We start from the raw sequence: 26,121 nt of genomic DNA on the forward strand, positions 1-26,121 counted from the left end.
CAAACGGGGGTCAAAGAAAATTCCAAATGCATTCTGCAAATACATGTAGGGTCACTCGACATCCAGTCTTCCATCTTTCTGCCCACTGTTAAGACCCGTCTTTTTTCAGGAATCTAACTACCAACTGAATAAGAGCTGCAGGTGAAAGAGATGGCAGGATTACACCCCTAGCGTTGCCAGTCTGCCTCGTCTTCCGTTCAAAGTCTGGCGCGCATTTAACTTCCGGGAAAGGACCCCCTGGCACCCACGCCCGCACCCTAGGTTCCCACGCTCCCGGAGGCAGTCCCGGGCGCAGAGGCTTCGTGGCCGCGATCGCGCATGCGTGCCAGCCCGCTCCTGCGTGCCGGCCGCGCGCAGGCACCACGGCTCCGCGCATGCTCAGAGGCGGAGGTAGGCGGGGCCTGGGCGGGTGGCGGAGGCCGGCTCGCCCCGCCCGCGCCCACAGCTCCGCGCTTCCCTTCCGCGGCCCGGCCGGCCGGTTTCCCCTTCCGGGCGCGCAGGCGGCGGCCGCCGGTGCTCGTTTCTGTGGCGGGCGCTGAGTCGGCTCTGGCAGCGCCTGTGCGGCGAGCATGGCAGCTCGGAGGCGCGGGCCCGCCCTGCGGCTCTGCGCCGCAGGTAGAGGCCGCGGGGGCGGTGCGGGTGGGCGCGGGGACCGTCTCCAGGTGGGGAGAGGCCTGCGCGGCCGCCGAGATACCTTCCCGTCCCGGGTCCCGGGTCCCGGGTCCCCGGTCCCGACACCCGACACCGAGCGGGCGCTGTGGGGCCCTTAACCAGGCGCGGCTACGCCGGAGACGCGCGCCTTCCGACCGGCCGCTCCGGCCGTCGGGGCGGAAGGGGCTTCGCGGAGCGCGAGCTCCTTCGGGGGCGTCCAGGGCGCTCCTCCCCGGCGCGCGCGCACACCTGCTCAGAGGCATCCTCGCCCGCGCGGGCGCATCCTGGCCGGGCCCCGGGGCTGTGCGGTGTGGCCTGGGGACCGGCTGGTCCTGCTCAGTCTCGGCCCCGCGTCGCCGTCCTCCCCACGACGGGTCCACTCGCACCGTTTAGCTCCCACGGCCTGTCCGACGCTGCTCTGTGATCAGTGTTAGGAGTCCAACCCAATTTTGTTTCTGTCAATTTGGAGGTGGGGGGGGACATTATTTTGGATGGGGTTTGAAGTTTATCTCTGAGATCATTGCTTCTAGAGGAAAAGAAATACAGACAATGTTCACATCTACCCCAAAAAGATGAGATGGTGAAAAACAGGATGAAAGTAAAAATATATCTAAAAGGAACTTCCGTCTTTAGAATTACTGGCCTAGGTAGAACTTGCTGTCACCACATGGTCATAAATATTTATTAAACAGGTGAACCACTTATGCTTTTGCCTAATTTGTGTCCTGGGATGGATGAATGGTGTGTTTTTTGGGAGGTTGTAAAAAACCAGAAACATTTTATAGGTGAATAAGCATATAATGTAAGCCACAAGATAAATTAGCATGTATTTTACTGTATACATTTTGTCTTTTGTTTTCAGTTTTTCTACTGGATCTGGCTTTCTGTAAAGGACATGTGGAAGATCTAGATGACTCGTGAGTTTATCTGTTTTTAAATAGTATCTTCATTTCTTCCAGCTGTGATGTTATCTGAATACTGGTATGAGTCCACTAGTTTTTAAAATAACACTTGTTTTATTGAGCACGTAAATCTGTGGTACGTAATTTGCTAATTTTGTTTGGAGGTAGATTTTTTTTTCCTTTGAAGTGTAGTTGATTTATAATATTACATTAGTTTCAAGTGCACTACGTTGTGTGATTCTAATCCTTTAATAGCAGACAATGGCCAGTGCTTAGCTAGCACCGGTTTTGCTCCAGGAGTTGCACAAAATGGGATTGCACTGGGCAGAGTTTTATGAGCACGGTTTTGCTCCAGGAGTTGCACAAAATGGGATTGCACTGGGCAGAGTTTTATGAGCAGTCATAAGAGTAAAAACTGGCAGAGTCTTCCGTTTTACCTGTACAGTGTTAGTCACTGCTGAGTGGGTGCTGGAGTTTAGTAACCATCCAGTCACACAGCAGGAATCACCAGGCCTTGCTTGTCGTAGGTGAGGAGTCCGGCTTCAGACCAGCATCCTGTGTGTGGCTTTGGGGCCTGAGCATGGGCAGTGACACGGCTTCTCCTGGCTGGGCCCTGGGGGGAAGCTGCCCTGCCCGCCCCAGACGTGGCGCAGAGACAGTGCACCGCGGTCTCTGGCGTGGGGTGAGCCCTAGTCATGGACTCGGCCCCCCAGCCGTCTCCTGTGTGTGCGTCTGCATTCTCAGCCTGCAGGCCCCTTGTGGAGACCTGCTGGTGGGGGCCTCGCCTCAGGCATTTCTTAGGGAAACCTTCTTATTGAGGGGCTTGGCTGAGACCCTTTCTGCACGTGGACCCGGTACCTCTCCTCTCCTGTCCCTTCCCTCCTCCCTCCCCTCTGCGCGTGGGTCCTCCTCGAGGAGGCAGACGCCTTTGGTTCGGGCCTCCTCCGGGGTGAGATGCATCTCTCAGTGCTGAGGAGCTGGCAGCTCCTTTCTGCCTGCTGGCCTGCACTGGCGCAGTGAGTGAGTCAAGTCTTGACTCTCCGTTTGGCTGGTTGTCCTCGTTCGCCACCCCTGCCCACAGCAGGGTGCTCTGCCGAGCAGAGAGCCCCAGGGTCCCCAGGGACGCTCAGCAGCCTTCCTGGTGGGTATCAGGCGCCCTCGTGGATTGTTTACGGGCGCTTCAATTCTCAGAGAAGCCGCTGGGAACTCAGGTGACTTTGTTAAAGTGCGTGGTGCCTAGAAGGGTGTGGCACCCCAGACCTGCCCCTTTCGGAGGAGGAGGAAGCGGGGTGAGCCGCTTCAGGAGACCGGACCCTGACTCACCTCAACGCTGCTGAGCTGACAGGGCTGGCCCTCCTGTAATGCGCTTCCCAGGTGGTAAAGAAGCCGCCTGCCAGTGCAGGAGACACAGGTTTGATCCCTGGGTCAGGAGGATCCCCTGGAGAAGGGAATGGGAAGCCACTCCAGGATTCTTGCCTGGGAAATTCTTGCAGAGGAGCCTGGCGGGATACAGACCACAGGGTCGCAAAGAGTCGGGCATGACTGAGCGACTAAACAACAACAGTCTCCTGTTAGTGAAAAGCTTGTCTGGCCCACCTTCCTAGTGTCCGTGGCCACCCAAGCCTCCTGTGAGCTCGGGGTCTGCGGTGAGGGATCAAGGACACTGGGCAAGGAGGCCATTAACTGGGCCCAGGTTCTGGGTTTGTGCTTTCTGCTCCTGCTTATTACTGGGCCCCTGTGAAGATGAGACACTGGGTTTCTGTGTCTCTGCCCTAATAGACACTCTGTTCTGTCTGCGACACTCACCAGAATGGCCCTGTGCTGACTAAGGGACTAAGGGAAATAGCCAACGAGCATTCCGTGCTGTCAGCTGAATGCGGGGACTGAATTATTCTTTATCCCAGAGCGAGCGGACGTGCAGCTTATTGCCTCCTGGGCCCACAAGAGGATGGGCCTTGGAAATTCAGGCACCGTCCTAGCTTGGGCGGGTGAGCAGGGATTGCCTCGGCTGAAGAAGACTGAACCGGCGTGAGAAGGCTGCCCTGCTTGTCTAACCCTGGCCAGGGCTAAAACACCTCCCCAGGGACTGATGACCACGCTGGGCCAGTGTTCTCGGCAGATGGAGCGCCTTGGCTCCTCATCCCCCCCCCATAGGGACCCCTGGATCCTGACTGCAGATGACTCTGTCTCTGGGTTGGGTCCAGCCAGCCCCATGCTTTGCACTGACTTGGGCTGCACTGTCAGGCCTCGTGAGACCTTGTTTGTTTGCTGTGCAGGTTCCCCGAGGGCGCTGGATCTGGTGATGCCTAGGCTTTGCGGCCCAAGCCGCGCATCAGCGAGCGCAATCATGGGTGTACAGGGCACCCTCCATATTAGCCCTGATCCTCAGGGGTGCTCAGCATCTTAGTGAACAGTTAAAGGACCAGTCTGACCAGCTGATGTAGGGGTCAGGGTCACATGGCCCAGATGACACCTCTCAGGCGAGCAGTCTGGGGTCTCACGGCAGCAGTTTCCTAGTTGGGTGCTTCCCGTTAGCCCTGCGTGTTTGAACACGCTGTCTGCCCTCTTCCTTTACTTGTTGCCCGTTTACAGTTACTGACACCTTCCTCTCCACGTGGGGCCCCGTCTGGGATTCCGTACCAGTCAGCTCCTTCCCATCGACGGGAGAGGAGAGAGGCTATTAAGCATCAGATGATGGGAGACAGTGGCCCCCGCCGTTTACCTTTGGGTGCAGAGCTGCCTGCAGACATCAAGAATAATGGCCATCAGTGAGAGCGTTCTGGCTGAACAATTTGCTTAAGGCGGCCATGACACCTGGGTAGCCCCACAAGATGAACATAAAATAGAATTTTTTACCGTAAACCCCAAGGGAGTAGAGTGAAAACATTTGGGTTCCCCAACCTGGGAGCCAATTAAAGGCGCTGTCCTTGTCCACAGACGGCTGGAGCTGGGTGGATGTGAACACCCGGGAGCTCCGGTCTGGGAGTGTGTTCTCTCTGTCTTACCTGTAAGGTTAAGAATCTTACTAAAATATTCCCCTAGAGAGCTTCTGTCATTCATCCAGTATAAATTGAATACAGATCACTGTGCGAGGCATGGGTTGTTGAAAACAAATGCACTTCTTTCTCAATTAGTGTGTCTGTGGTTTGATAACATGTATATAACCACAACATGTGGAAATTGATGAGATCATAAACAGGGTAAGGTGATACGGAGATATTGTTTCTAGCTTTGAGTAGTTTAGGAAGGCATTATGGAGTTAGCAGTGCTTTTGACTGCTAGGATTTGAATATGAAAAACTACAGTAGACGCTCAAATAAACATTGTGAGTTTATCTGTGGCAGGTGCCAGAGTCTGAAAATCTTAGGGGGTGTCTGTCTGAGTGGAAGGGTAAGCTGGAGTCAGACTAGTGTAGCCGTTTGTACTTTTTTTCGTAGATGGGGGAAGGGACCTAGAAGATAACAAATATGAGTAACATGGTCAGAACTGGGTTTTAGGAGAATTCTTTGACTGTAGAGTATTGTGTTGGGGTTCCCAGGGCACCCTTAGGCTCAGCGGTCGACTGGGAGCCCTCACGGGACTCAGTCGAAGTGAGTGAACACACAGCACCATCAGCAGAGGGAAAGGGCTCGTGGGGCGGATTCCAGGGGAGGCAGGAGCAACTTCCCAAGAGTCGTCTCTCCGTAGAGTCGCACAGGACATGCTTAATTTCTCCACTAGGAGTTGCAGCCACGTGTGACATGGTACCCACCGAGGGGGCTCATTGGAGACTCTGCCCAAGAACTTTCTTGGGGATTGGCCATGTCAGCACCCCTCTGCCTAGCCATTACGAGCCTTCCTGAAGGAAGGTGGCTGTTATCATGTAACCACACTGTTTGTGCGGTGGCGAACCAGTGAGCCGCCCTTTACAGGAAATGGGGGGAACCCTCCTGAGAGTCAGGTTCCCAGATCCCGCCCAGCGGCCAGGCCTGCCAGCAGACTTCCTAAGGCTCACCCCTACCCCCGCCCCGCTCTGTTCCCTGTTAGGCCCAGGTGTAAGTGGAGGAGAGGGGCTCCAAGCTGAAGCATTTACATTTCTACAGAGTCCCACTCGAATTTTTACTCCTAATTTATCATTGCTCTTGTTTTATTAAGGTGTTTATGGATATGATCTAGAGGTCACTGGGTAAAACTTTTAAAGTAAAACTTATTGAAAAATTTGTCCCGTGACCCTGTATTTATCAATTTGTTATCTTTACCTGTGCTGTTCTGTTGTAAAGTGGAAACCTACAGTCAAGATCTGTGTTCTTGTTTTTTAGATTTAAAGAAAATCGAAAAGATGACATTTGGCTTGTAGATGTGAGTATGTAAATTTTTTGTACAGATCAACCATCCCTCCCATTTTAAATGTGACTTCCCATTCTCCTCACCCAAATATGGTAACAGACGGTACCAGTGTGCATAACCCACTTTGTCTTCTCGGGTAGTACTATCAGGGATTTTATATTAAAGTGAACCTCAGAGCCTTAGGATCTCTGGCAGGGGAACCTGTTTTTGATGAAATTCTCACGAGGTCCACTTGTGCATTATGTCAGAGGGCGATTATAGTATGGTTTTTATCACAGAATTCACTCTCAGTGTTTAATTTCATCCAAGAGATTGAGTATATTAGTATCACTTGGCAATCAAAGTCATTTTTTCATCTTGATAGTGAGAGAATCAGCTTTCCATCTTTTCCTTGCTGTGACGTTTTGAATGTGTTTAAACCTGTGATGTCTGGGGTGCATTTTGACATGCCTCAGTGAGACAGTGGGGTGAGTGGCAGCGAGAGAGATGGAATGAGACGGGCAGAGCTGACGGTCATTGAAGCCAGGCAGCGAGGCGTAAAGGTCACTGGTTTGTCTGTCTCCCTAGATATAGGTTTGAACATTTCCATAGGCTGATATTACAAGAGAGTTAAATCTTACTTCATAAAAGTACAACACACAGTTTTTGTTATGCTACCTAACGGGAGGCACCTAAGTACCACCCCAACCATCTGGTGATTCTGAAGAAGGAAGAACCAGGATTTTAGTTTCATCAGCCTGACTTGTCGCTGTGCCAAACTGTCTTACCAGGGGTTATACTTATAGGAGCAGAGTCACCTACTGTGTTACAGTTTTTGCAATAGAAATAAGTTGATGTTTGTCATTAACACTTAAGAGGTGTGCATGTGATATATGAAGTGTATTTGATGGTTTAATTTTATATCTAACATGGACATACTCATTTGGGAGCAAAGATGTTTTTATTTTATTTAATTTTTTTTTGCAAAGGTGTTTTTAATCGTAAATCATCTATTTTAAATAGATATCAGTAGCCATTTAAACTGACTTTAAAGTAATATCAGTATTGAGTTATATCCTAGAAGTTGACATGCCTAGGTTTGTGTGTATATGTTTATTTTGTAACCACTTTAAAAATTATGTTTAGACTTTTGGTCCAAAATAGATTATTATCCAATCGTTTAGTGAAGAAGATTCTTGTACAGTTAAGATTGACATCCACAGTAGTACAGCATCTTAGTGGTTTTCTCTGTTTTTTTTTTAAACAAGTTTTATGCACCATGGTGTGGCCATTGTAAAAAGCTGGAACCGATTTGGAATGAAGTTGGTCTTGAGATGAAAAGCATCGGTTCTCCAGTGAAAGTGGGAAAGATGGATGCTACTTCCTATTCCAGTAAGCAGCTACTCGATTTATTATTTTTCTGTTCTCATAATGCAAGTGTTTTAATTACAGGAAGCAGTATTTAAGGTAACAGGAAGAAGAGATTTCAGACTGTGTATTTTACGAGTTAGATGGGTTAACCATTGAGTGTGTGATACGCAGTCTGTGTTAATCTTATACTTAATACAGTTATAGAACCCCTGTTCCTACTGGGAGCCCACTTGAGATAGTCAGTTGCCTGAGACAGCTACAGGAGATGGAGTGTTGAGGGTGTAGAATGAGAGTTGGTTGTCTGAGCGGCTGAGTGGCGTGGTCTAGGAGTCCACGGGCGCTCGAAGGATGAGGCGAGCTAACATGCGAGTGGGGATCAGGAGCGTGCTCACGTTAGAGAGGGTATTACAGTGAAATCGTAGCGCTGTCGATGAGTTCAGCGAGTCTGCACCAGACACGAGAGTGTCTCAGGCAGAGGCTGGCAGGCCGCAGCCCTGGACAGGCGGCCCCGCCGGCTTTGTGCACGGAGCTCCTCTGAAACAGTCTCTCCTGTGTTTACTGTTGTCTGTGTGGCTGTTTCTGTGACCCAGAGGCAGAATCAAGTAGTTACAACAGAGACTGTCGCCCCAGAAAGCCTAAAATGTTTATTATCAGACCCTGTACAGGTGAAGTTTACCAATACCTGTCTTAGAGGGTTTGGGAAAAGGCAGAATTAAGTTCAGAGAATATGAGGTGTCACACAGACTTGGGGAGAGCACGGCTCAGAAAGTGGATCAGATCCCGCTCTGCCTGCTGCTGTTTCCTGTGGCCCGAGGGACGTTTCTTAACATTTAACAAATTGCCAAACTTTGATTTCTACACCAGTGAATGTTTAATCACGATGCATTTTGCCGTGGTTGTTCTGAGACTAGAATGATACAGCATATGCACAGTCCTGTGTAGTGTGCGATAAAATGTGGGTTCCTTTTTCCATTAATTAATGAAGGAAGCGGAAGTATGACATATGAAATGCATATTTCATTTTAGGAAGTCAGCATTGTACTCTAGGTATAAATTTAGGAGAAGACAGACCTATGTTTTAAATCCAGGTCAGTCATTTCTTACTTTTGTGCCTTTGGGGGAGCTCCTAACCTCTCTGAATGTTAGCGCCCTTGTCTGTAAATGAGAGAGGGATAATTCTCAAGGTTGTGAGGATTGTATTAATATTTCTTATTCAGAAGCCCTAGCACAATGGCTTGCACTTGTTAAGTGCTGAGGGATAATACCAGACTTTAAGAGCCTCTCAGGTAGGACAAGGTGTTTTGGGTTTTGTCAGTTTTCAATAGAGAGCTAACACACATTTTTGAGAAGGCAGATGATTTGATAATGCTTTTGGGAGAAACATGTAGGATGAAAAGAGCAGTTAGAGACAAAAAGATTATCTAAGCTGGCTTTTGTATGCATCTTGATATAGGATACTGGGAGGCCAGACTTGAGTGGTTGGCAGGAGAGTAAAGAGACAATAATTCTTAATAGACATTTGCAAGGGTTAAATCACAGATTTGATAGATTAGCTCTGGTATAAAGAAAAACAATTGAAAATAATAGTGTAAGAGTCTTAGCAAAACTCACACTGGAACTATATTACCATTACCAGGAAAAAAACAGTTATATGTAATTCTGTATTTATGTGTTAGTAGCTGTTTCAGCTTTGCGGTTTTTGCTTTATTGTGCTTGAGAATATGGGGAACTAGAGTGCAGGTGAGATATTAGAACTAGAGTTGTTGAGTCACACAAGTGAACTGCTGTGACTTTAGGAGGGGTGAGATGGATGGTAAGAAGTTAGAGAAGGTAATATGGTCAAGTGGGTATTTCCTGAAGTAATCTTCCACAATGTTTAAGGAATTACTCCTTTTAACTTGTGAAAGTAAATGCTTCTGTCTAGGCATGTATGTTGACTAGATGGCATACATGTACATTTGTCTGTGTTGTAATGCATTTGTTTCACTGAGTCAAAGGGTAGTCAATAAACAAGTAAATTGTCTGCTGTTTAGTGTTTGATGCCAGCGATGGATGCATTTTTCACCTTATTATAGAATCGAGATGTTTTGTTTGCTATGGAAGAAAGAAATGCCATCTTCTTTAAAAAAAAAAAAAGTTGTTAAGTATTCAAAAACTACTGTTTAGAGATTGCAAATATATTTTTGGCACATAATTCTTAAAGCTTTCTTGAATATTTCAGGGCAGCTCAAATACAGGCATTTTAGTAGAACTTGGACTCAAACAGGTGAAGAAATTGATTGCCTTTTCAGGCCAGCTGTGGGCAGTGCTCTGCCTCTGACGGTGGAGCACTGGAGGACTGGCAGTTTCCGGCACGTCTCCTCCATCCCCCTGGGGAGCTTTGCAGGTGGTCACGGCACCAGTGTTCCCAGCGTTTAGTCTGCAGGCTACCTGTGTTAGGATACCCGGGTGCTCAGTATGAATTCAGATTCCAAAGGCCCACACCTCCCCTACCAAATGAAAATCAGATTGAGTCATGAGAATCTGTATTTTTAACATGGACTTCAGGTGATTCTGCTGCATACTTGAGTTAGAGAATCATTGAAGTAAAGTATAATTTTGATGGATCGTCCTAGGATTTCAGTTTGGCGTGGGATTGGATTATTCAGTGATCAAGTAGAGAAAATCTCTTAGACGACTTGAGGGTAGCTTAGTTCTCAATCATTTAATTGCAGTGATTGAAATGAACACCATCATATTCAATCCAGCAAGTTTCTGTGTATAGAATTGTTGAATGGGAGAGATTTGAACTTTCCTGATTTATCCTGCAATATGTATTTGGAATTTTATCAGATATTTCTTGATGGCATGGTTTTAACTTATTATACAACTTCTTAATGTTATTTGATGTATTATGTCCAGTGCAAATTCATATGTTACTTTGGCCTTTCTTTTTCTACATATTCTTTAAAAAATGAGGACAAAAATGTTCTCATCCAAAAGTTAAAATGTTACCATGTTACCAGTAATCCCGTACTGATTTCTATTGTGAAACCACTGAAAATTCCACTTATTCCTCTGCCTGAGTGTGACATCATTTTATATAAAGGTCATATTTTACCTCCCTGTGATGTATAAACTTTCAAGGGCATTTGACCAGTAAGATTCTTATTCTCATTCCGTGATTCCAGATATATTTGCAAATCAGTCATACGTTTCTAGATTATAAGCCCTTCTAGTCAGTGACTGTTTTTCAAGGTTGTTCTGACTTGGTCTGGTGGACATTTGGGGCCAGATAATGTTTTGTGGGGAGAAGAGTTTCCTGTGCATTGTTGGGTGTTCAGCCCCGTCCTTGGTCTCTGCTTCTGGGATGCTGGTAGCTCCCTTCTCCCTCCCCCATCACTGTCAGCTGAAATCCTATCAGGGATGGAAGTTAACGTTCAAAGAACCGAGTGTTTAAAGGGTGGGTGGCATCAACTCCATCTTACAGGCAAGAAAACTCAGGTCCAGGAGATTAAGTGATGGTGCAAAGTGTGCAGCTGGGATTCTCTCACTGCGGCCTATTAGGAGAACCGTAACGTCAGCTATAAAATTCCATCGCCATTTTTCTCATTGATTGCATATTTCATTTTATTTGACTTGTGTACAAATATTACACTGAGTTATGTAAGCAGTTGCTACTAGCTCTACCCTCCCTCTCCAGATCAGTTACGTTTGTCTCTATATTTTGGCACTTCTTAATGAGGTGCAGTTGAAGGTAATCAGAGTCTATGTTTGCCTGCCTTCTTAATTTGAGGTGAGGAGCATTAAGAACATATTTACTCATATAATCTATATTTTTACTTGGAAGAGGGCAATCTTAAGAACAACAGTATTCAGTTAGAATATCCTTGATCCAGAAGTATTTGCAAATGATATGACCAATAAGGGTTTAATACCAAAATATAGAAACAGCTTATATAAAAAAAAACTCTGTATCAAAAAAACTACCTGATTTAAAAATGGGCAGAAGACCTAAATAGACATTTCTCCAAAAAAGATATACAAATGGCTAACAGGCACGTGAAAAGATGCTTAACATCATTAATTATTAGAGAAATGCAAATCAAAGCCACAAAGGCATGTCACCTCTCACCTCTCAGAATGGCCATTATCAAAAAGTCTACAAATAACTAATGTCAGCAAGGATGTGGAGAAAACAGTTGTGTACTGTAGGTGGGAATTAAACTGATGTAGCCACTTAGGAAAACAGTATGGAGGTTCCTTAAAAAACTAAAACTAGAACTACCCTATGATCCAGCAATCCCACTCCTGGGTATATATCCGGAAAAAATGGAAAACTCTTAATTTGAAAAGATACATGCATCCCATTTCCCATTTGCAGCACTATTGCTGCAATGGAAACAGTCCAAGTGCCCATCAACAGGTGATTGGTTTAAGGAGATGTGAAACACACACATACATATACATACACAGTGAATATTTAGTCATGAAAAAGAATGAAATTCTGCCATTTGCAGCCACATGAATGGACCTAAAAAGTAGCATGCTTAGTGAAATAAGGCAGACAAAAAACGATAAATATTGTATGTTATCACTTGTTTGTGGAATCTGATAAATAAAACCAATGTATATGTTAATATCAAAACTGAAATGGACTCACAGATAATAGCAAACCAAGTATGGATGTCAGTAGGGGGAGGGAAGCAAGGAGGGGCGAGATAGGAACGTGGGGTTAAGAGTTACAGACCAGTGTGTAAATAAGCAACAAGGTTATGTACAGCACAGGGAAATGCAGCCGTGTTTTATAACAACCTTAGGCAGAGTATAATCCGTGAAAATATGGAGTCACTATGCTGTAACTAACATTGAACGCCAGCTATCCTTCAATTATATATATGTATGTGTGTAAAACGTGACAGAATTAAGTGCTAAGTTAGAGGGAGGTGCAGATACATTGTGTAATTGGTCTCAGCTCACAGGGCTGTTCAGACAGGACCTGTATCCTCGTATATATGCACCAGGTTCTTATTTCTGTCACCCCGTTCTTTGTGTCACCTCTGATAAAAGCTGTTGTTGATCACTGGCCAGAACCTTCTGGTCACCTCTCTCCATGTGTAAGGGAGAAGGTCTAGAGTTGAAAAAGGAAGGAGGAGAGATTTTCTGTACTATTTGCCACAAATTCACTTTGTTTTTTTTCTTGCGTATTGCTGTGGGGGAGAGAAACCAAAATTAATGATTACTAAAGTGATTGGTAAATCAGCGCCCAGTTTTTTTATACCCAACTATCATAAAAAATATTCTGGAAATAAAACAGGGAGTGATTATATGAGTAAATAAAGCATACTTTGCATAAATTAGGATAGTTGTATAAATATATTGTATTTTGTCTACTAACTGAGAATATTTTATTTTTTCCTGTCCTAGTTGCCTTAAATCTATAAAGTAGTGTAGTTTTGATTTTCTATAGTGATTACTATGCCTCTTAAAGTCCTCTAATTCTCTGTTGTTTCCTTATTTTTGTTACTATTTTTTGTTTTCCTTAAAAAGATGCCATTGTAGTGACTGTATCTTATTTTAATTAATGTGAGGATTTCACAATAATCTTTGAAGTAACTGAAATTATTAATACTCTAGGTTATTAGAAAAGCAGAAACTTTTAAAACAAGTAATGTTGCTTTTAGATCATAAGTTATTTTTGCAATTACAGTTCATGTTTTTAAAATTAAAGGACAAAGCAGTTCTTTTAAGACTCAGAAAACATTAAAGGGAGAGATGGGCCTTTTTTTGGAGAAATAACGTGTTCTGTAAATGAAGTCAAATAAAGAGTGAGACTTTATTTATATATGTGTGGGTATATATATATATATATAATTTTTTAAAAAAACAAGAACATCTTTTAAAATAAGTACTTTAGAGATAAAATTTACTCTCTTGGAATTTATTTTTTATTTTGTCATAGTATTTTTGTGTAAGTCATAAGTTGGATTATCAAGTAATTATTTTGTATGAGAGTGTCATGTTTTTTCCTTTTTGTGTGTTTACGTTATTTTTTAAGAGTTAAGAACAACATATTTATATGGGTTTGTATAAGTATTTTTTTTTAAGTAAAAGGCTCATTTATTACCTAGTTTCTCATTTTTAAAAAATTTAGAATTATTTATTCTTTTTCTTATCAAGGCATTGCTTCAGAGTTTGGAGTTCGAGGTTATCCAACAATTAAGCTGTAAGTTGAGTGTTGTATGTTTATATGTGTATTTTTATTAGTTCACTCTACTTACATTTTATTACATCAATTTCTAGTAGCTTCCTTGGAGAATTGAAGACTTGGGTTCAGCAGTTCCTTTTAGGTGCAGTGTGGTCCAGGGAGAGGGGTCCATCTGTGCTTCTCTTTGCACTTAAGTTAATGTGTGGTTTAAGGCTAATCCACCCAGTATGTTTTGAGTTAGACTGTGAGAGGCGCTTAGTGGGACAGGGTGTACAGTTGTAAATTACAACAGGTCTTTTACCCCTCAGGCGCTCAAGAGTGTATTCTGTTTGACTTGTGAATCCTGTCTCGTAACAGATTTTACTTTTCTATACTTAAAGTAGACCTATTTCATTAGAGGTGAAAGAAAAAGAAAATAAAATTGATGGATATTAGTTATCACCTGTAGATTTGACTGCGTCTGACACAGAGCATATACAGTAAAAAATATCTTGTCATAATTCTAAAGGCCTTGTTTTGTAATCATGATTTTATTGAATTTTCTCATGAGTTTAATCCTGATCTCATCCTTATTTTGGTAATATGAAGAGTTGAGGAATTACTTGGAAATTTATTTTTGTAATAAAGTAAGTTATTTTTTTAATTCTTTGGGTTCTGTGTTGGCCTCCCTCCTCCCACTGTTTAAAAATGTTTGCTAAGCCTCTTAGTTTCCTGTGTTCAGTTAATTATCTTTTTCTTCTGGTTTAATTATAGGTGTTCTGTTGCGCTTTCACAACTTTTAAAATTTCAGTTAGTTGGACACAGTTCATTGGCCAGATTTTAGAAGATTATGTAATTTTCTAGAAGAGCTGATTTTAATGTGTTGTTTTACTCTGCAGTCTTGGTGCGTTTATCACGTTACTCTGTTGTATTGCTTAAAAATGGTTTTATCTTTACCAAAATATTTTTAATTCCCGTCCTTTCACTGACCTTTTAGTAGAGAAGATAGTAAGACTTATGCTTTGAGTTCCTTACCATGAATGTGTATGTTTTTCCTTTATTAGAAGGCATAAATATATGCAGCTGTCAAACAGTGAAATATTTTCACATAATTTTAGAAAAATGTAGTCTTTTCTTTGCATTTTGAGTTGTTGATCCCTTGAAGGCAGTGTTCAGCTGTTTTTCCCCATGACTATGCTGCTTCTAAAGCTCCATTTACTATTTTGTATGCTGTGATTTGTGTAACAATAGAGAGTGATTATCATTAAACATGAAAACAATTAATGCAAGCTTTTATCTTGTTTTCTTCTTTTAAGATTAAAAGGGGACCTAGCATATAATTATAGAGGACCACGAACAAAAGATGATATAATTGAGTTTGCTCACAGAGTGTCAGGGTAAGTTTGTATTATGACAGGCCTTTATGATATCAGTATTTGAAAATTAAATGTATTTTAATAAACCGCACTGAATATACATATTTTTAGGTTTTTAAATGAAATTTGTCTATGAGGAAAGGTAGAGTTGCATAGCATATGCAAAGAGCTTCTCTAGAAAAATAAAAGGGTCCATGATTTATGTTACATATTTGTTGACCTCACTCACATTTAAATTTATTTTGTGTATAGAAGAGCTTTTCCCCAATGGATTTTTTAATACATTTTCAAGACTTGATTGCTTCTAACAGCTTTGTGAATCTCAATTTTTATTTTATGATGATTCTGCCTTTGTACTACCTGGTTTACATTATTTTTCACATTGTCTAGTTTCAGTGTTAAGAGAAACCCCACAACATGATATTCTGAATAGTCTTAGACTTTAATCCCTAGCCTGTGATATGTGAAGATGTTTTTTAGATGTAGCCAAGATTCTTTCCCACATCTTTTCACATCTTTCACATGTATGCCAGCTGTGAGGTATTGTTGCACGTTTTGCTTAGAATATAATGTAATAGAACCCAGAGATTTTTTTTGAGTTTCAGATCCCTGAAGTTTTACTGCTAAGAAAACAAATTTTGTCTTTCCTTTTGGTTTGAATTTGGTGAATTTTTGTTTTTTAATCTACATCTTGCTGGCATATATAGAAAGTTGGTGCATATAATTATTCAGTGGGATTATGTATAACTTCTTGAAGAGAACATTTATCAAAGTAGGTTACTTTGAAAGTATAGTAGCTTATGAGTTTGACAGGATGTAATATATTGATAGCTCTGAATATTTTTAAGTTAAATTGAAATACTGGAATGGATTTGTTGGGTGGCATGATACTACCTAGCTTAAATTGTTTGAGAAAAGACACAGAATTAGGAATGATCTTTGAAGATTAAAGTTTGCAAAGCTTTGATAAAGTATAATTTTTACTGTATTTTCTTACTGATTGCATGTTTCATTTTATTTGCTTTGTGAATAATTTTGAGGTAACTTTATATTACATGAGGGGGTCTCTAGTAGGATTACTTTATTCCCCTATGGTTTAGATTAGTCTTTATGTTTTGGCAATTTTAAGATGGCCTTCTCCTGATGTAACTAGGACTGAGTCTACTGCAAAGGAAATTTCAAGAATCACTTCTGGAGTTGCGTCACTTACCAGTTAATTACTTACGCATTAAAATAGAGACTTGAATAGAGTGATGCAATGCATTTAAAGAACTGTGCATTTTGAAAATATGTTTGCCTTTGCAGAATACATCTTGTTCCTTTTGCAAATGTGATGGAATAAAAATCTTATAGACCACATTTAGAAGACGACTGCCTCTTCGCTTTTAATAAAATTTCATAAGTCATATGTTTTATAGTCACCTTTGATGTAGTTCATTTCTCAGTTTATTTGGCTTTGAAATATCTAATAAAACTTCTTACAGTTTTGTTTTCATAAAATTCTTATATGCTACCATTTTCCATTTTATTTTTCCCAAGAAGAATAACATACTTAGGAACATTTTAGATTTTATTCTTTATAGGGTGTTTTAAAACTACATAGCATTTAAATGGACAGAGTAAGACATAAATGTTCTAAATATAATATTATTAACTCCTGGAATAGTGTTTCACAGTGTGAATGATCTTTTGAAAGGGAGAAAAAAAATCACCTCTCACGTGGATGGTTTTGTTCTTAGCTGAGGATTCTAAATGGATTGTAGTCCCATCTTCGCCTATCCAAACATTGGTTCAGGTGATATTCTCCAGAGGGACATATTTAAAGCTTATTTTTTAAACTGGTAGATCAAATTGTAGGTACTGTGTTTTTATTATATGGGTTTAACAGTGGTCATGGGCTATAGTTCATAAGATTTATGTGGATTGAATGATATACTTAAAATGCAATTCATACAGTAATAAAAGTTTGTGACGTTAGACATGATGGGCTGACATAAGTAGAAATAAAGTATGTACTAGTCTTAGTTCAAATACAAGATTTTTTTCATTTGTTCTATTTTCAAACAGGGCTCTAATTCGGCCACTTCCGAGTCAGCAAATGTTTGAACATATGCAGAAGAGACATCGTGTATTTTTTGTTTATATAGGTGGAGAGTCACCTCTGAAGGTATCAAATGATTTTATTTTTTAATCCATAAGAACAGATGTATTGTAATTTAATTTTCTGTATAATGAAGACTTTCATGAAAAACTCAGGACTTATTTCACCCTTATTAGGAATACTTTCGTTCAATCTAAGTGTTTTTATAATAAAAGCACTTTGTCATATACCCTCTATAGTATTTGCCTTCATGAAACAATTGAGTAAAAAGTGGGTGGATGTTGCCTGCCTTAGTCTTTCTTCTGTTCCTGACCTGTTTATTTAAATTCTGTATTGCTTTTCAGCATTTTGAGACTTTGAGACCGCCACACACAGTTGAGTGTAGTAGGCAAAGGCTCACTGTTTTAAGATTGTTGTATACATGTATGTGCATGTTGGCATGTGTGGACATGCACTTCTCTCTTCATTAGCAAATTAATAAATATGATTTGAGGTTGTTTTATTTAATGAACGTTATTTGAAGGTGTATAAAAGCACTTAGTTATAATGGTCTTTTGCCTAAGAAACAATTTATTTACGTTTAATCTTTCCACATGAAAGGATTTAAGGTAGCAAATTTTCGTGATCTGTTAATATTAGCAATGATACTACTTGCTCTGAATGTTTAATGAGGAATGAATTTTGATCTTGGTTACTATTTAAAAGTCACCTTTTTTCTGTTTGTATCTTCACAGGAGAAATACATTGATGCTGCTTCAGAATTAATTGTATACACGTACTTCTTTTCTGCCTCAGAAGAAGTCGTCCCTGCGGTAATATTTAAAGTTGAATTTTAAGTAGTGTGTTAATATGTATATTCAGCAACTGCTTATTGTCCTTTAATCGTTGTGGTATGCAGTTTTAAGTCCTGGATTATTGATGACAGCCAAAGTCATCAGGACCCTTGTACGGTAGAGGTTATGTTCTTGTGGATGGGGAAGTGGATTAAATTTTAGTATTGTAGATGAGTCCTTCTTTGCTTGGGTCCTTGGGAAACAAAGCTATATACACAAGATATCATAACTGCTATAAAAAAAAATAATAAAGCAGCAGTGTGGCCATTTAGAGGTGGGCTGGCTGCTCTTGATTGGTTAATCAAGAAGTGTCTGTCTGTGGAGGAAATTATCTGAACTGGGACTTACGGGATGTGAAGGTCCGTGGCCAAAGTAGACCAGGAACAGGGACCAGGTGATACAAGCGCCCAAGATGAGGGCCTGCCTGGCACAGTGGAGTAGCCGCAGTCGCCAGCCTGGCTGTACCGCAGTGACAAAGGAGACGGGAGGTAGGCCGAGCCTGGTGGGAGCCTTGCAGCTCAGGGCCACGCCTGCGAAGAGCTAGGGAAGGGCTTAGGCTCAAGTTCCTTTTAAGGACATTCCTCTGCTAAGTGCAAAAAGAACTGGATCAGGATGAGACTCAATCAGGAAGATCAGTGGAGCTCTTGAAACAATCTAGGGTTTAGGCTTGAAAGGTAGTAGAAGAATTAGGGAGAAGGGAAAGAATTATGTTTGGAGATGGAATTGTTTGAGCTTGTTCTAGAGGAAAAGAGATGAATAAGAAGTCATAATACATGTTCTTTTGGTTGTGATTCATTTTGATTGAGAAATAGTTGTTCAAGTTCAAACGTGAAAAAACCCTAGCCGTGACTTTGAATTGTTCAAATGCAAAATAAAGATGTCCTTTAGTAATAAAAGGATGACTCTAGGTTTTTGGTTTGAACAACTGGGTAGATGGATGGTGGTATTACTTATGGGCTTGTAAATACTGGAGAAGGAACAAGTTAAGAGTGTGGGAGGAATGGTCAAGTTTTGAAGGTTTGTTTTAAGTTGACATACTAAGCATTCAAGTACAAACATCAAATAAGTTGTTGGATATAAGGGTTGGGAGTTAAGTGATAGCTGCATAAATAATAAACTTCTCAGACATGGAGTGCAAATTTGGGGAGGGTGGCGGGTAAAAGGTCCCAGGTCCTAAAGACAGCAGAGAACAATGAGAAAAACTCACCAGTGAAGTAGGAAAACAAGGTGAAGGGGAAGCCAGAATACAAGGTGCTTAAGAGAGGAGTGGCCAGTTGTGCAAGATGCTTGTGAAACACCAAGATGCGGAGAGGAAGGAACAGTGGTGTTTGTCCCCGTGGAGGTAGTTGATGGTTTTAAGAGAAACGGTTTCAGAGGAGTAGTGGGGACAGGTGCTTCACTGGCGTGTGATTTCAGAGAATGGCTGGCTCACCCAGGGATGCCCTTGGAAGGGAGAGACGCGGGGTGTTCTGAAACGCTCCGGGAGCATCAGTGTGGATGGTGACCAGCGGCGTGCTTGGCAGCAGAGCCTTTCCCGAGGGCTTTTCTGCTGCCCTTCAGGGGCTGTCTTCATGGTGCTGTGGCATTTTTTAATGCAGGGTAACCAGATCATTCTCTATCACCTGAGACATACCTCCCTCCCTTTTAATCCTTCCAGGACAGCTGTCCTTCCTTTTGTTATTTCTATTTTGTTAGTCATCTACTGATTTGTTCATTGTTACGTCCAGCGTTACCACATTCATGTAGTAATTCCCTGTGGCTTACCCAAGTTACATCTTTCCTGCTCTGATGCTGATTTCTCTGCTGTAATTTTAGTCTTTTGAAATTAGTACAACACAGCTCCCTTGGTAGCTCAGCGGGTAGAGAATCCGCCTGCTGTGCAGGAGACCTGGGTTCAGTCCCTGGGTCGGGAAGATCCCCTGGAGGAGGGCACAGCAACCCACTCCAGTGTTCCTGCCTGGAGAATCCCACAGACAGAGGCGCCTGGCGGGCTGCAGTTCGTGGGGTCGCAGAGTCAGACTTGACTAAGCGCAGCACAGGGATAAGAAGCAGGCTCCCACTGCATGAATTTCTTCTTATTAATTGCCGTTAGGAGTTCTCATTCATGAGACAGGTTACTGTCTAAGCCCGCCCTTGCCTTTCCCGGATGTTAGCAGCTCTCACCCTCCGGGGAGGTGGTGACGCGTCCTGGACTCACAGGAAGCTGACTCCTGGGTGCAGTGACGGTGTCTCTGCCGCACAGCCTGGGAGTTTTGGGGAGGGCGGGCCTGTGCTGCCTGCTACCTCCGCCCCAGCTCCTCCGCCATTTCAGCGTGCCGCCTGGACCCCACTTCTTGTGATATCTTTGTCTGTTAGCAGCTCTAAGAATATTCCATGGTTCCCCCATAGCAGACAGGGCACCGTACCAGGGGATGTATCAAGAGGTAACAAGCCCAGTCACTGGATGAGCTTGAGATTGGCTGTGTTCTTTTTAACCATTTGTAACTTTTTTGTTAGCATTGTGAGTTTCCCCCCAAGTATCTTCCAATACTTTTAAAACTCATGGTGACCAACAGAAAATTTTTAACTGTCAGACTCATTTACCCTTCTGGTTTATGCAGTATGTGACCCTGAAAGAGATGCCCGCCGTGCTTGTTTTCAAAGATGAAACCTATTTTGTTTATGATGGTAAGTTCCAGTGCTTTAACTGATGTAAAACACCTTATAATTAAAACGCCGTGTCTATTCCAGGCCTTAGATGTTGACATCAGATGCTGCTGCTGTTCAAAAAACCCATTAGTTCAGTGACTGTTGGGTGTTTCTTACCCTTCAACTTCATGTTTTCCACTCAGCGGTCTTTCATTCTGAGTTTCCTTACAATAAATTTCTTTTTCTTTTTTTTTTGATCAGATCATTTGCCTTCTCTAGAAATGAGCCCTATGCAGTTTCTCTACATTAAAACATTAAGAATTCATTTTAAAAGGGTCTGACATTTGAGACACACAAAGAAGTGGAAGAAATAAGCCATCTTCCACAGTGAAGCCTGCTTGTCTTACCTTTTCATTGTTGATAATGTCAGGAGCATGCAGATGAAGCTCAGAGGGGTGGTTTATTTCCTAATGAGTTTTAGTTTTATCACTTTCGTGTATAATCTTTAGAAAATTTGACCTGGAGTGGAGATTGTGACCCAATAATCAACTTCTAGTTTTATGTTTACCCTCCTATGTCATCAATCTGAATCCATAAATACTTTCAGATTTGCATTATATTACTTATTTTATAGGTGTGATAACTTGAAAATGTTCTGTTTAGCAAATGACTGAAAAAGCACATCTTTCAAGAAGTCAGTAAAATCCAGTCTTCCTCCAAACATATTGGTAGGCGTTTCCATCAGCTGCTTTTTCATGCAGTTGTGATCATTTTTCAGAATTATATTTCTAATCAGGACATAATTCTCTTGGATATTATGTTTCCTGTTAGAGGAAGTATATGATGTTAGAAAAGGGCTAAAATACTATGTTTGACATTATATGTGATTTTTTTTTTTTACATAAGAAAAAGGATGTCACAAAATACGGAAGAGCAAAGAAATTAGAGTAAAAAATTGCCCATAAGGACATCATCCAAGAGTAATTCATCTGCCCAGGAAAACTATTTAGTAGGAGTATATATATGCCTTCATTTTATCATTCTGTCAGTTTTCTTACATACTTCATTTTTTGCAGTATTACAGTCATGTTGTATTATTTTGTCACCTGCTTTACCCCTTAATTATTGTAATTTTTAAAAATCTATAAATGGCCTTCGTCAGTTTGTACCGTAATGATTTAAATTACTTCCTGTTTAGGGTATTTCAGTTATTTCCTATATTTTTATTTATTTATCTTTTGCTGTGTTAATGATGCTGTAATGATGAATTGTTTTGGGTATTAATCCTTTTTTTACATTTGATTGTTTGCTTCGAATAGCTTTCTAAAAATGAAGTTTATGAATTTGATTATGGTCCTGTGTCAGGCATTTTATAAATATTGCTAGATTAAACACTGTAACATTTTAATGTCATATTTATACTCTAATTTATTAACTTTGTTTTAAAGAGTACGAAGATGGTGATCTGTCATCTTGGATCAACAGGGAGAGGTTTCAGAATTACCTTACGATGGACGGCTTCCTCTTGTATGAACTTGGAGACACCGGTAACAGCATATGTGCAACTCCATCACTCTGCAAAGCTTTTCCTTAACTGATTACATAAATCTATAGGAAATGAGTTTTTAATTCCTATTTCATAATAGCATTCCTTCTTTCTGACCTGAATGCCAGTTCAACTTTATGAGAATATAGATGAATATTACCAAAGAACATACATGTGGAATAAAGATTAGCTAGAAAGGGTTCATTAAAGAATCAATAGTGACAGGGAAAACAGCCTGGATAATAAGGAAATTAGGAAAAAATAATCACCAGAAACCTGTCCTCAGAAGACTGATTTTGTGATAGAATTTGGAATACAAGTTATCCCAGCCTTTGAAAGCACAGTTCTACTTGTGCGGAAAGTAAGGGTGTCAGGTTGGCATGGTTTCTTGAAGTTACATGCTCGAAAATGGTAAGCAAAGCAAATATAAATATAGGTGTAAAAAGAAAGCTGTAAGAAACTAGCTGAATGGTCTCAAATAGATGTAAACTACAAAAATTGTAAGAAGCCAACCATATAAGTGTTAGGAAGAAGTGCTTTGTATTAATTTTCAACAAAATACTTATTTTCGTCAGTTTGTGAGTTGTGTGAAAGAATGCAGTTTGAGTATATGAATTGTTAAGTATTTACCATTATTGGGGCTTTCCTGATAGCTCAGTTGGTAAAGAATCCGCCTGCAGTGCAAGAGACCCTGGTTCGATTCCTGGGTCAGGAAGGTCCCCTGGAGAAGCGACGGGCTACCCTCTCTAGTATTCTTGGGCTTCCCTTGTGGCTCAGCTGGTAAAGAATCCGCCTGCAATGCAGGAGACCTAGGTTCGATCTCTGGTTTGAGAAGATCCCCTGGAGAAGGGAAAGGCTAACCCACTCCAGTATTCTGGCCTGGAGAATTCCATGGACTGTATAGTCCATGGGGTTGCAAAGAGTCGAACGCAACTGAGCGACTTTCACTCACTAATTGTTTTTTTTAAAATTTTTTTTTCCTTTATTTATTTTTTTTTTCAGTGGGTTTTGTCATACATTGACATGAATCAGCCATAGATCTACATGGATTCCCCATCCCGGTCCCCCCTCCCACCTCCCTCTCCACCCAATTCCCCTGGGTCCTCCCAGTGCACCAGGCCTGAGCACTTGTCTCATGCATCCCACCTGGGCTGGTGATCTGCCTCACCATAGATAATATACATGCTGTTGTTTCGAAACATCCCACCCTCACCCTCTCCCACAGAGTTCAAAAGTCTGTTCTGTACCTCTGTGTCTCTTTTTCTGTTTTGCATATAGGGTTGTCGTTACCATCTTTCTAAATTCCATATATATGTGTTAGTATGCTGTAATGTTCTTCATCTTTCTGGCTTACTTCACTCTGTATAATGGGCTCCAGTTTCATCCATCTCATTAGAACTGGTTCAAATGAATTCTTTTTAACGGCCGAGTAATATTCCGTGGTGTATATGTACCACAGCTTCCCTATCCATTCATCTACTGATGGGCATCTAGGTTGCTTCCATGTCCTGGCTATTATAAACAGTGCTGCGATGAACATTGGGGTGCACGTGTCTCTTTCAGATCTGGTTTCCTCAGTGTGTATGCTCAGAAGTGGGATTGCTGGGTCATATGGCAGTTCAATTTCCAGTTTTTTAAGAAATCTCCACACTGTTCTCCATAGTGGCTGTACTAGTTTGCATTCCCACCAACAGTGTAAGAGGGTTCCCTTTTCTCCACACCCTCTCCAGCATTTATTGCTTGTAGACTTTTGGATAGCAGCCATCCTGACTGGCGTGTAATGGTACCTCATTGTGGTTTTGATTTGCATTTCTCTGATAATGAGTGATGTTGAGCATCTTTTCATGTGTTTGTTAGCCATCTGTATGTCTTCTTTGGAGAAATGTCTGTTTAGTTCTTTGGCCCATTTTTTGATTGGGTCATTTATTTTTCTGGAATTGAGCCTCAAGAGTTGCTTGTATATTTTTGAGATTAATCCTTTGTCTGTTTCTTCATTTGCTATTATTTTCTCCCAATCTGAGGGCTGTCTTTTCACCTTACTTATAGTTTCCTTTGTAGTGCAAAAGCTTTTAAGTTTCATTAGGTCCCATTTGTTTAGTTTTGCTTTTATTTCCAATATTCTGGGAGGTGGGTCATAGAGGATCTTGCTGTGATTTATGTCGGAGAGTGTTTTGCCTATGTTCTCCTCTAGGAGTTTTATAGTTTCTGGTCTTACATTTAGATCTTTAATCCATTTTGAGTTTATTTTTGTGTATGGTGTTAGAAAGTGTTCTAGTTTCATTCTTTTCCAAGTGGTTGACCAGTTTTCCCAGCACCACTTGTTAAAGAGGTTGTCTTTTTTCCATTGTATATCCTTGCCTCCTTTGTCAAAGATAAGGTGTCCATAGGTTCGTGGATTTATCTCTGGGCTTTCTATTCTGTTCCATTGATCTATATTTCTGTCTTTGTGCCAGTACCATACTGTCTTGATGACTGTGGCTTTGTAGTAGAGTCTGAAGTCAGGCAGGTTGATTCCTCCAGTTCCATTCTTCTTTCTCAAGATTACTTTGGCTATTTGAGGTTTTTTTGTATTTCCATACAAATTGTGAAATTATTTGTTCTAGTTCTGTGAAAAATACCGTTGGTAGCTTGATAGGGATTGCATTGAATCTATAGATTGCTTTGGGTAGAATAGCCATTTTGACAATATTGATTCTTCCAATCCATGATCATGGTATGTTTCTCCATCTGTTTGTGTCCTCTTTGATTTCTTTCATCAGTGTTTTATAGTTTTCTATGTATAGGTCTTTTGTTTCTTTAGGTAGATGTACTCCTAAGTATCTTATTCTTTTTGTTGCAATGGTGAATGGTATTGTTTCCTTAATTTCTCTTTCTGTTTTCTCTTTGTTTGTATATAGGAATGCAAGGGATTTTTGCGTATTAATTTTATATCCTGCAACTTTACTATATTCATTGATTAGCTCTAGTAATTTTCTGGTAGAGTCTTTAGGGTTTTCTATGTAGAGGATCATGTCATCTGCAAACAGTGAAAGTTTCACTTCTTCTTTTCCTATCTGGATTCCTTTTACTTCTTTTTCTGCTCTGATTGCTGTGGCCAAAACTTCCAACACTATGTTGAATAGTAGTGGTGAGAGTGGGCACCCTTGTCTTGTTCCTGATTTCAGGGGAAATGCTTTCAATTTTTCACCATTGAGGGTGATGCTTGCTGTGGGTTTGTCATATATAGCTTTTATTATGTTGAGGTATGTTCCTTCTATTCCTGCTTTCTGGAGAGTTTTAATCATAAATGGGTGTTGAATTTTGTCAAAGGCTTTCTCTGCATCTATTGAGATAATCATATGGTTTTTATCTTTCAATTTGTTAATGTGGTGTATTACATTGATTGATTTGCAGATATTAAAGAATCCTTGCATTCCTGGGATAAAGCTTACTTGGTCATGGTGTATGATTTTTTAAATATGTTGTTGGATTCTGTTTGCTAGAATTTTGTTAAGGATTTTTGCATCTATGTTCATCAGTGATATTGGCCTGTAGTTTTCTTTTTTTGTGGCATCTTTGTCTGGTTTTGGAATTAGGGTGATGGTGGCCTCATAGAATGAGTTTGGAAGTTTACCTTCCTCTGCAATTTTCTGGAAGAGTTTGAATAAGATAGGTGTTAGCTCTTCTCTAAATTTTTGGTAGAATTCAGCTGTGAAGCCATCTGGTCCTGGGCTTTTGTTTGCTGGAAGATTTTTTATTACAGTTTCGATTTCCTTGCTTGTGATGGGTCTGTTAAGATCTTCTATTTCTTCCTGGTTCAGTTTTGGAAGGTTATACTTTTCTAAGAATTTGTCCATTTCATCCAAGTTGTCCATTTTATTGGCATAGAGCTGCAACCTAACTCTACACCTAAAGCAATTAGAGAAGGAAGAAATGAAGAACCCCAGAGAAGGAAAGAAATCTTAGCAGAAGGAAAGAAATCTTAAAAATTAGGGCAGAAATAAATGCAAAAGAAACTAAAGAGACCATAGCAAAAATAAAGCTAAAAGCTGTTTTTTTGAAAAAATAAACAAAATTGACAAACCATTAGCAAGACTCATTAAGAAACAAAGAGAGAAGAACCAAATTAACAAAATTAGAAATGAAAATGGAGAGATCACAACTGACAACACTGGAATCACTCACTAATTGATATTTACATTTTGGGGGTGGGAGGTAGGTTGGAATTTATCACTTGATGTTAAATAATTCAGGGTTTCACTC

The 26,121-nt window shown here is 41.2% G+C and overlaps 1 protein-coding gene across 2 annotated transcripts in view; it reads left to right on the plus strand.

Annotated features, from left to right (window-relative positions):
- The first annotated feature begins 460 nt into the window (after positions 1 to 460).
- The window catches only part of TMX3 (thioredoxin related transmembrane protein 3), a 39,971-nt gene continuing 14,310 nt past the window's right edge, over positions 461 to 26,121 (plus strand). Inside the window, exons 1-10 of one of the 2 annotated variants that reach the window (XM_061131231.1) lie at positions 461 to 615; positions 1,514 to 1,568; positions 5,852 to 5,891; positions 7,127 to 7,250; positions 13,389 to 13,434; positions 14,712 to 14,792; positions 16,839 to 16,938; positions 17,607 to 17,684; positions 20,306 to 20,372; positions 21,782 to 21,880. In XM_061131231.1, coding sequence (XP_060987214.1) covers positions 570 to 615; positions 1,514 to 1,568; positions 5,852 to 5,891; positions 7,127 to 7,250; positions 13,389 to 13,434; positions 14,712 to 14,792; positions 16,839 to 16,938; positions 17,607 to 17,684; positions 20,306 to 20,372; positions 21,782 to 21,880 — 736 coding nt within the window. In that variant the 5' untranslated portion in view covers positions 461 to 569. Of the gene's footprint in view, positions 616 to 1,513; positions 1,569 to 5,851; positions 5,892 to 7,126; positions 7,251 to 13,388; positions 13,435 to 14,711; positions 14,793 to 16,838; positions 16,939 to 17,606; positions 17,685 to 20,305; positions 20,373 to 21,781; positions 21,881 to 26,121 lie in introns of those variants that run through there. The other variant, XM_061131232.1, reaches the window with a different exon arrangement.

Source organism: Dama dama, chromosome 27 (genome assembly GCF_033118175.1).
Source record: "Dama dama isolate Ldn47 chromosome 27, ASM3311817v1, whole genome shotgun sequence".
NCBI lineage: Eukaryota > Metazoa > Chordata > Mammalia > Artiodactyla > Cervidae > Dama > Dama dama.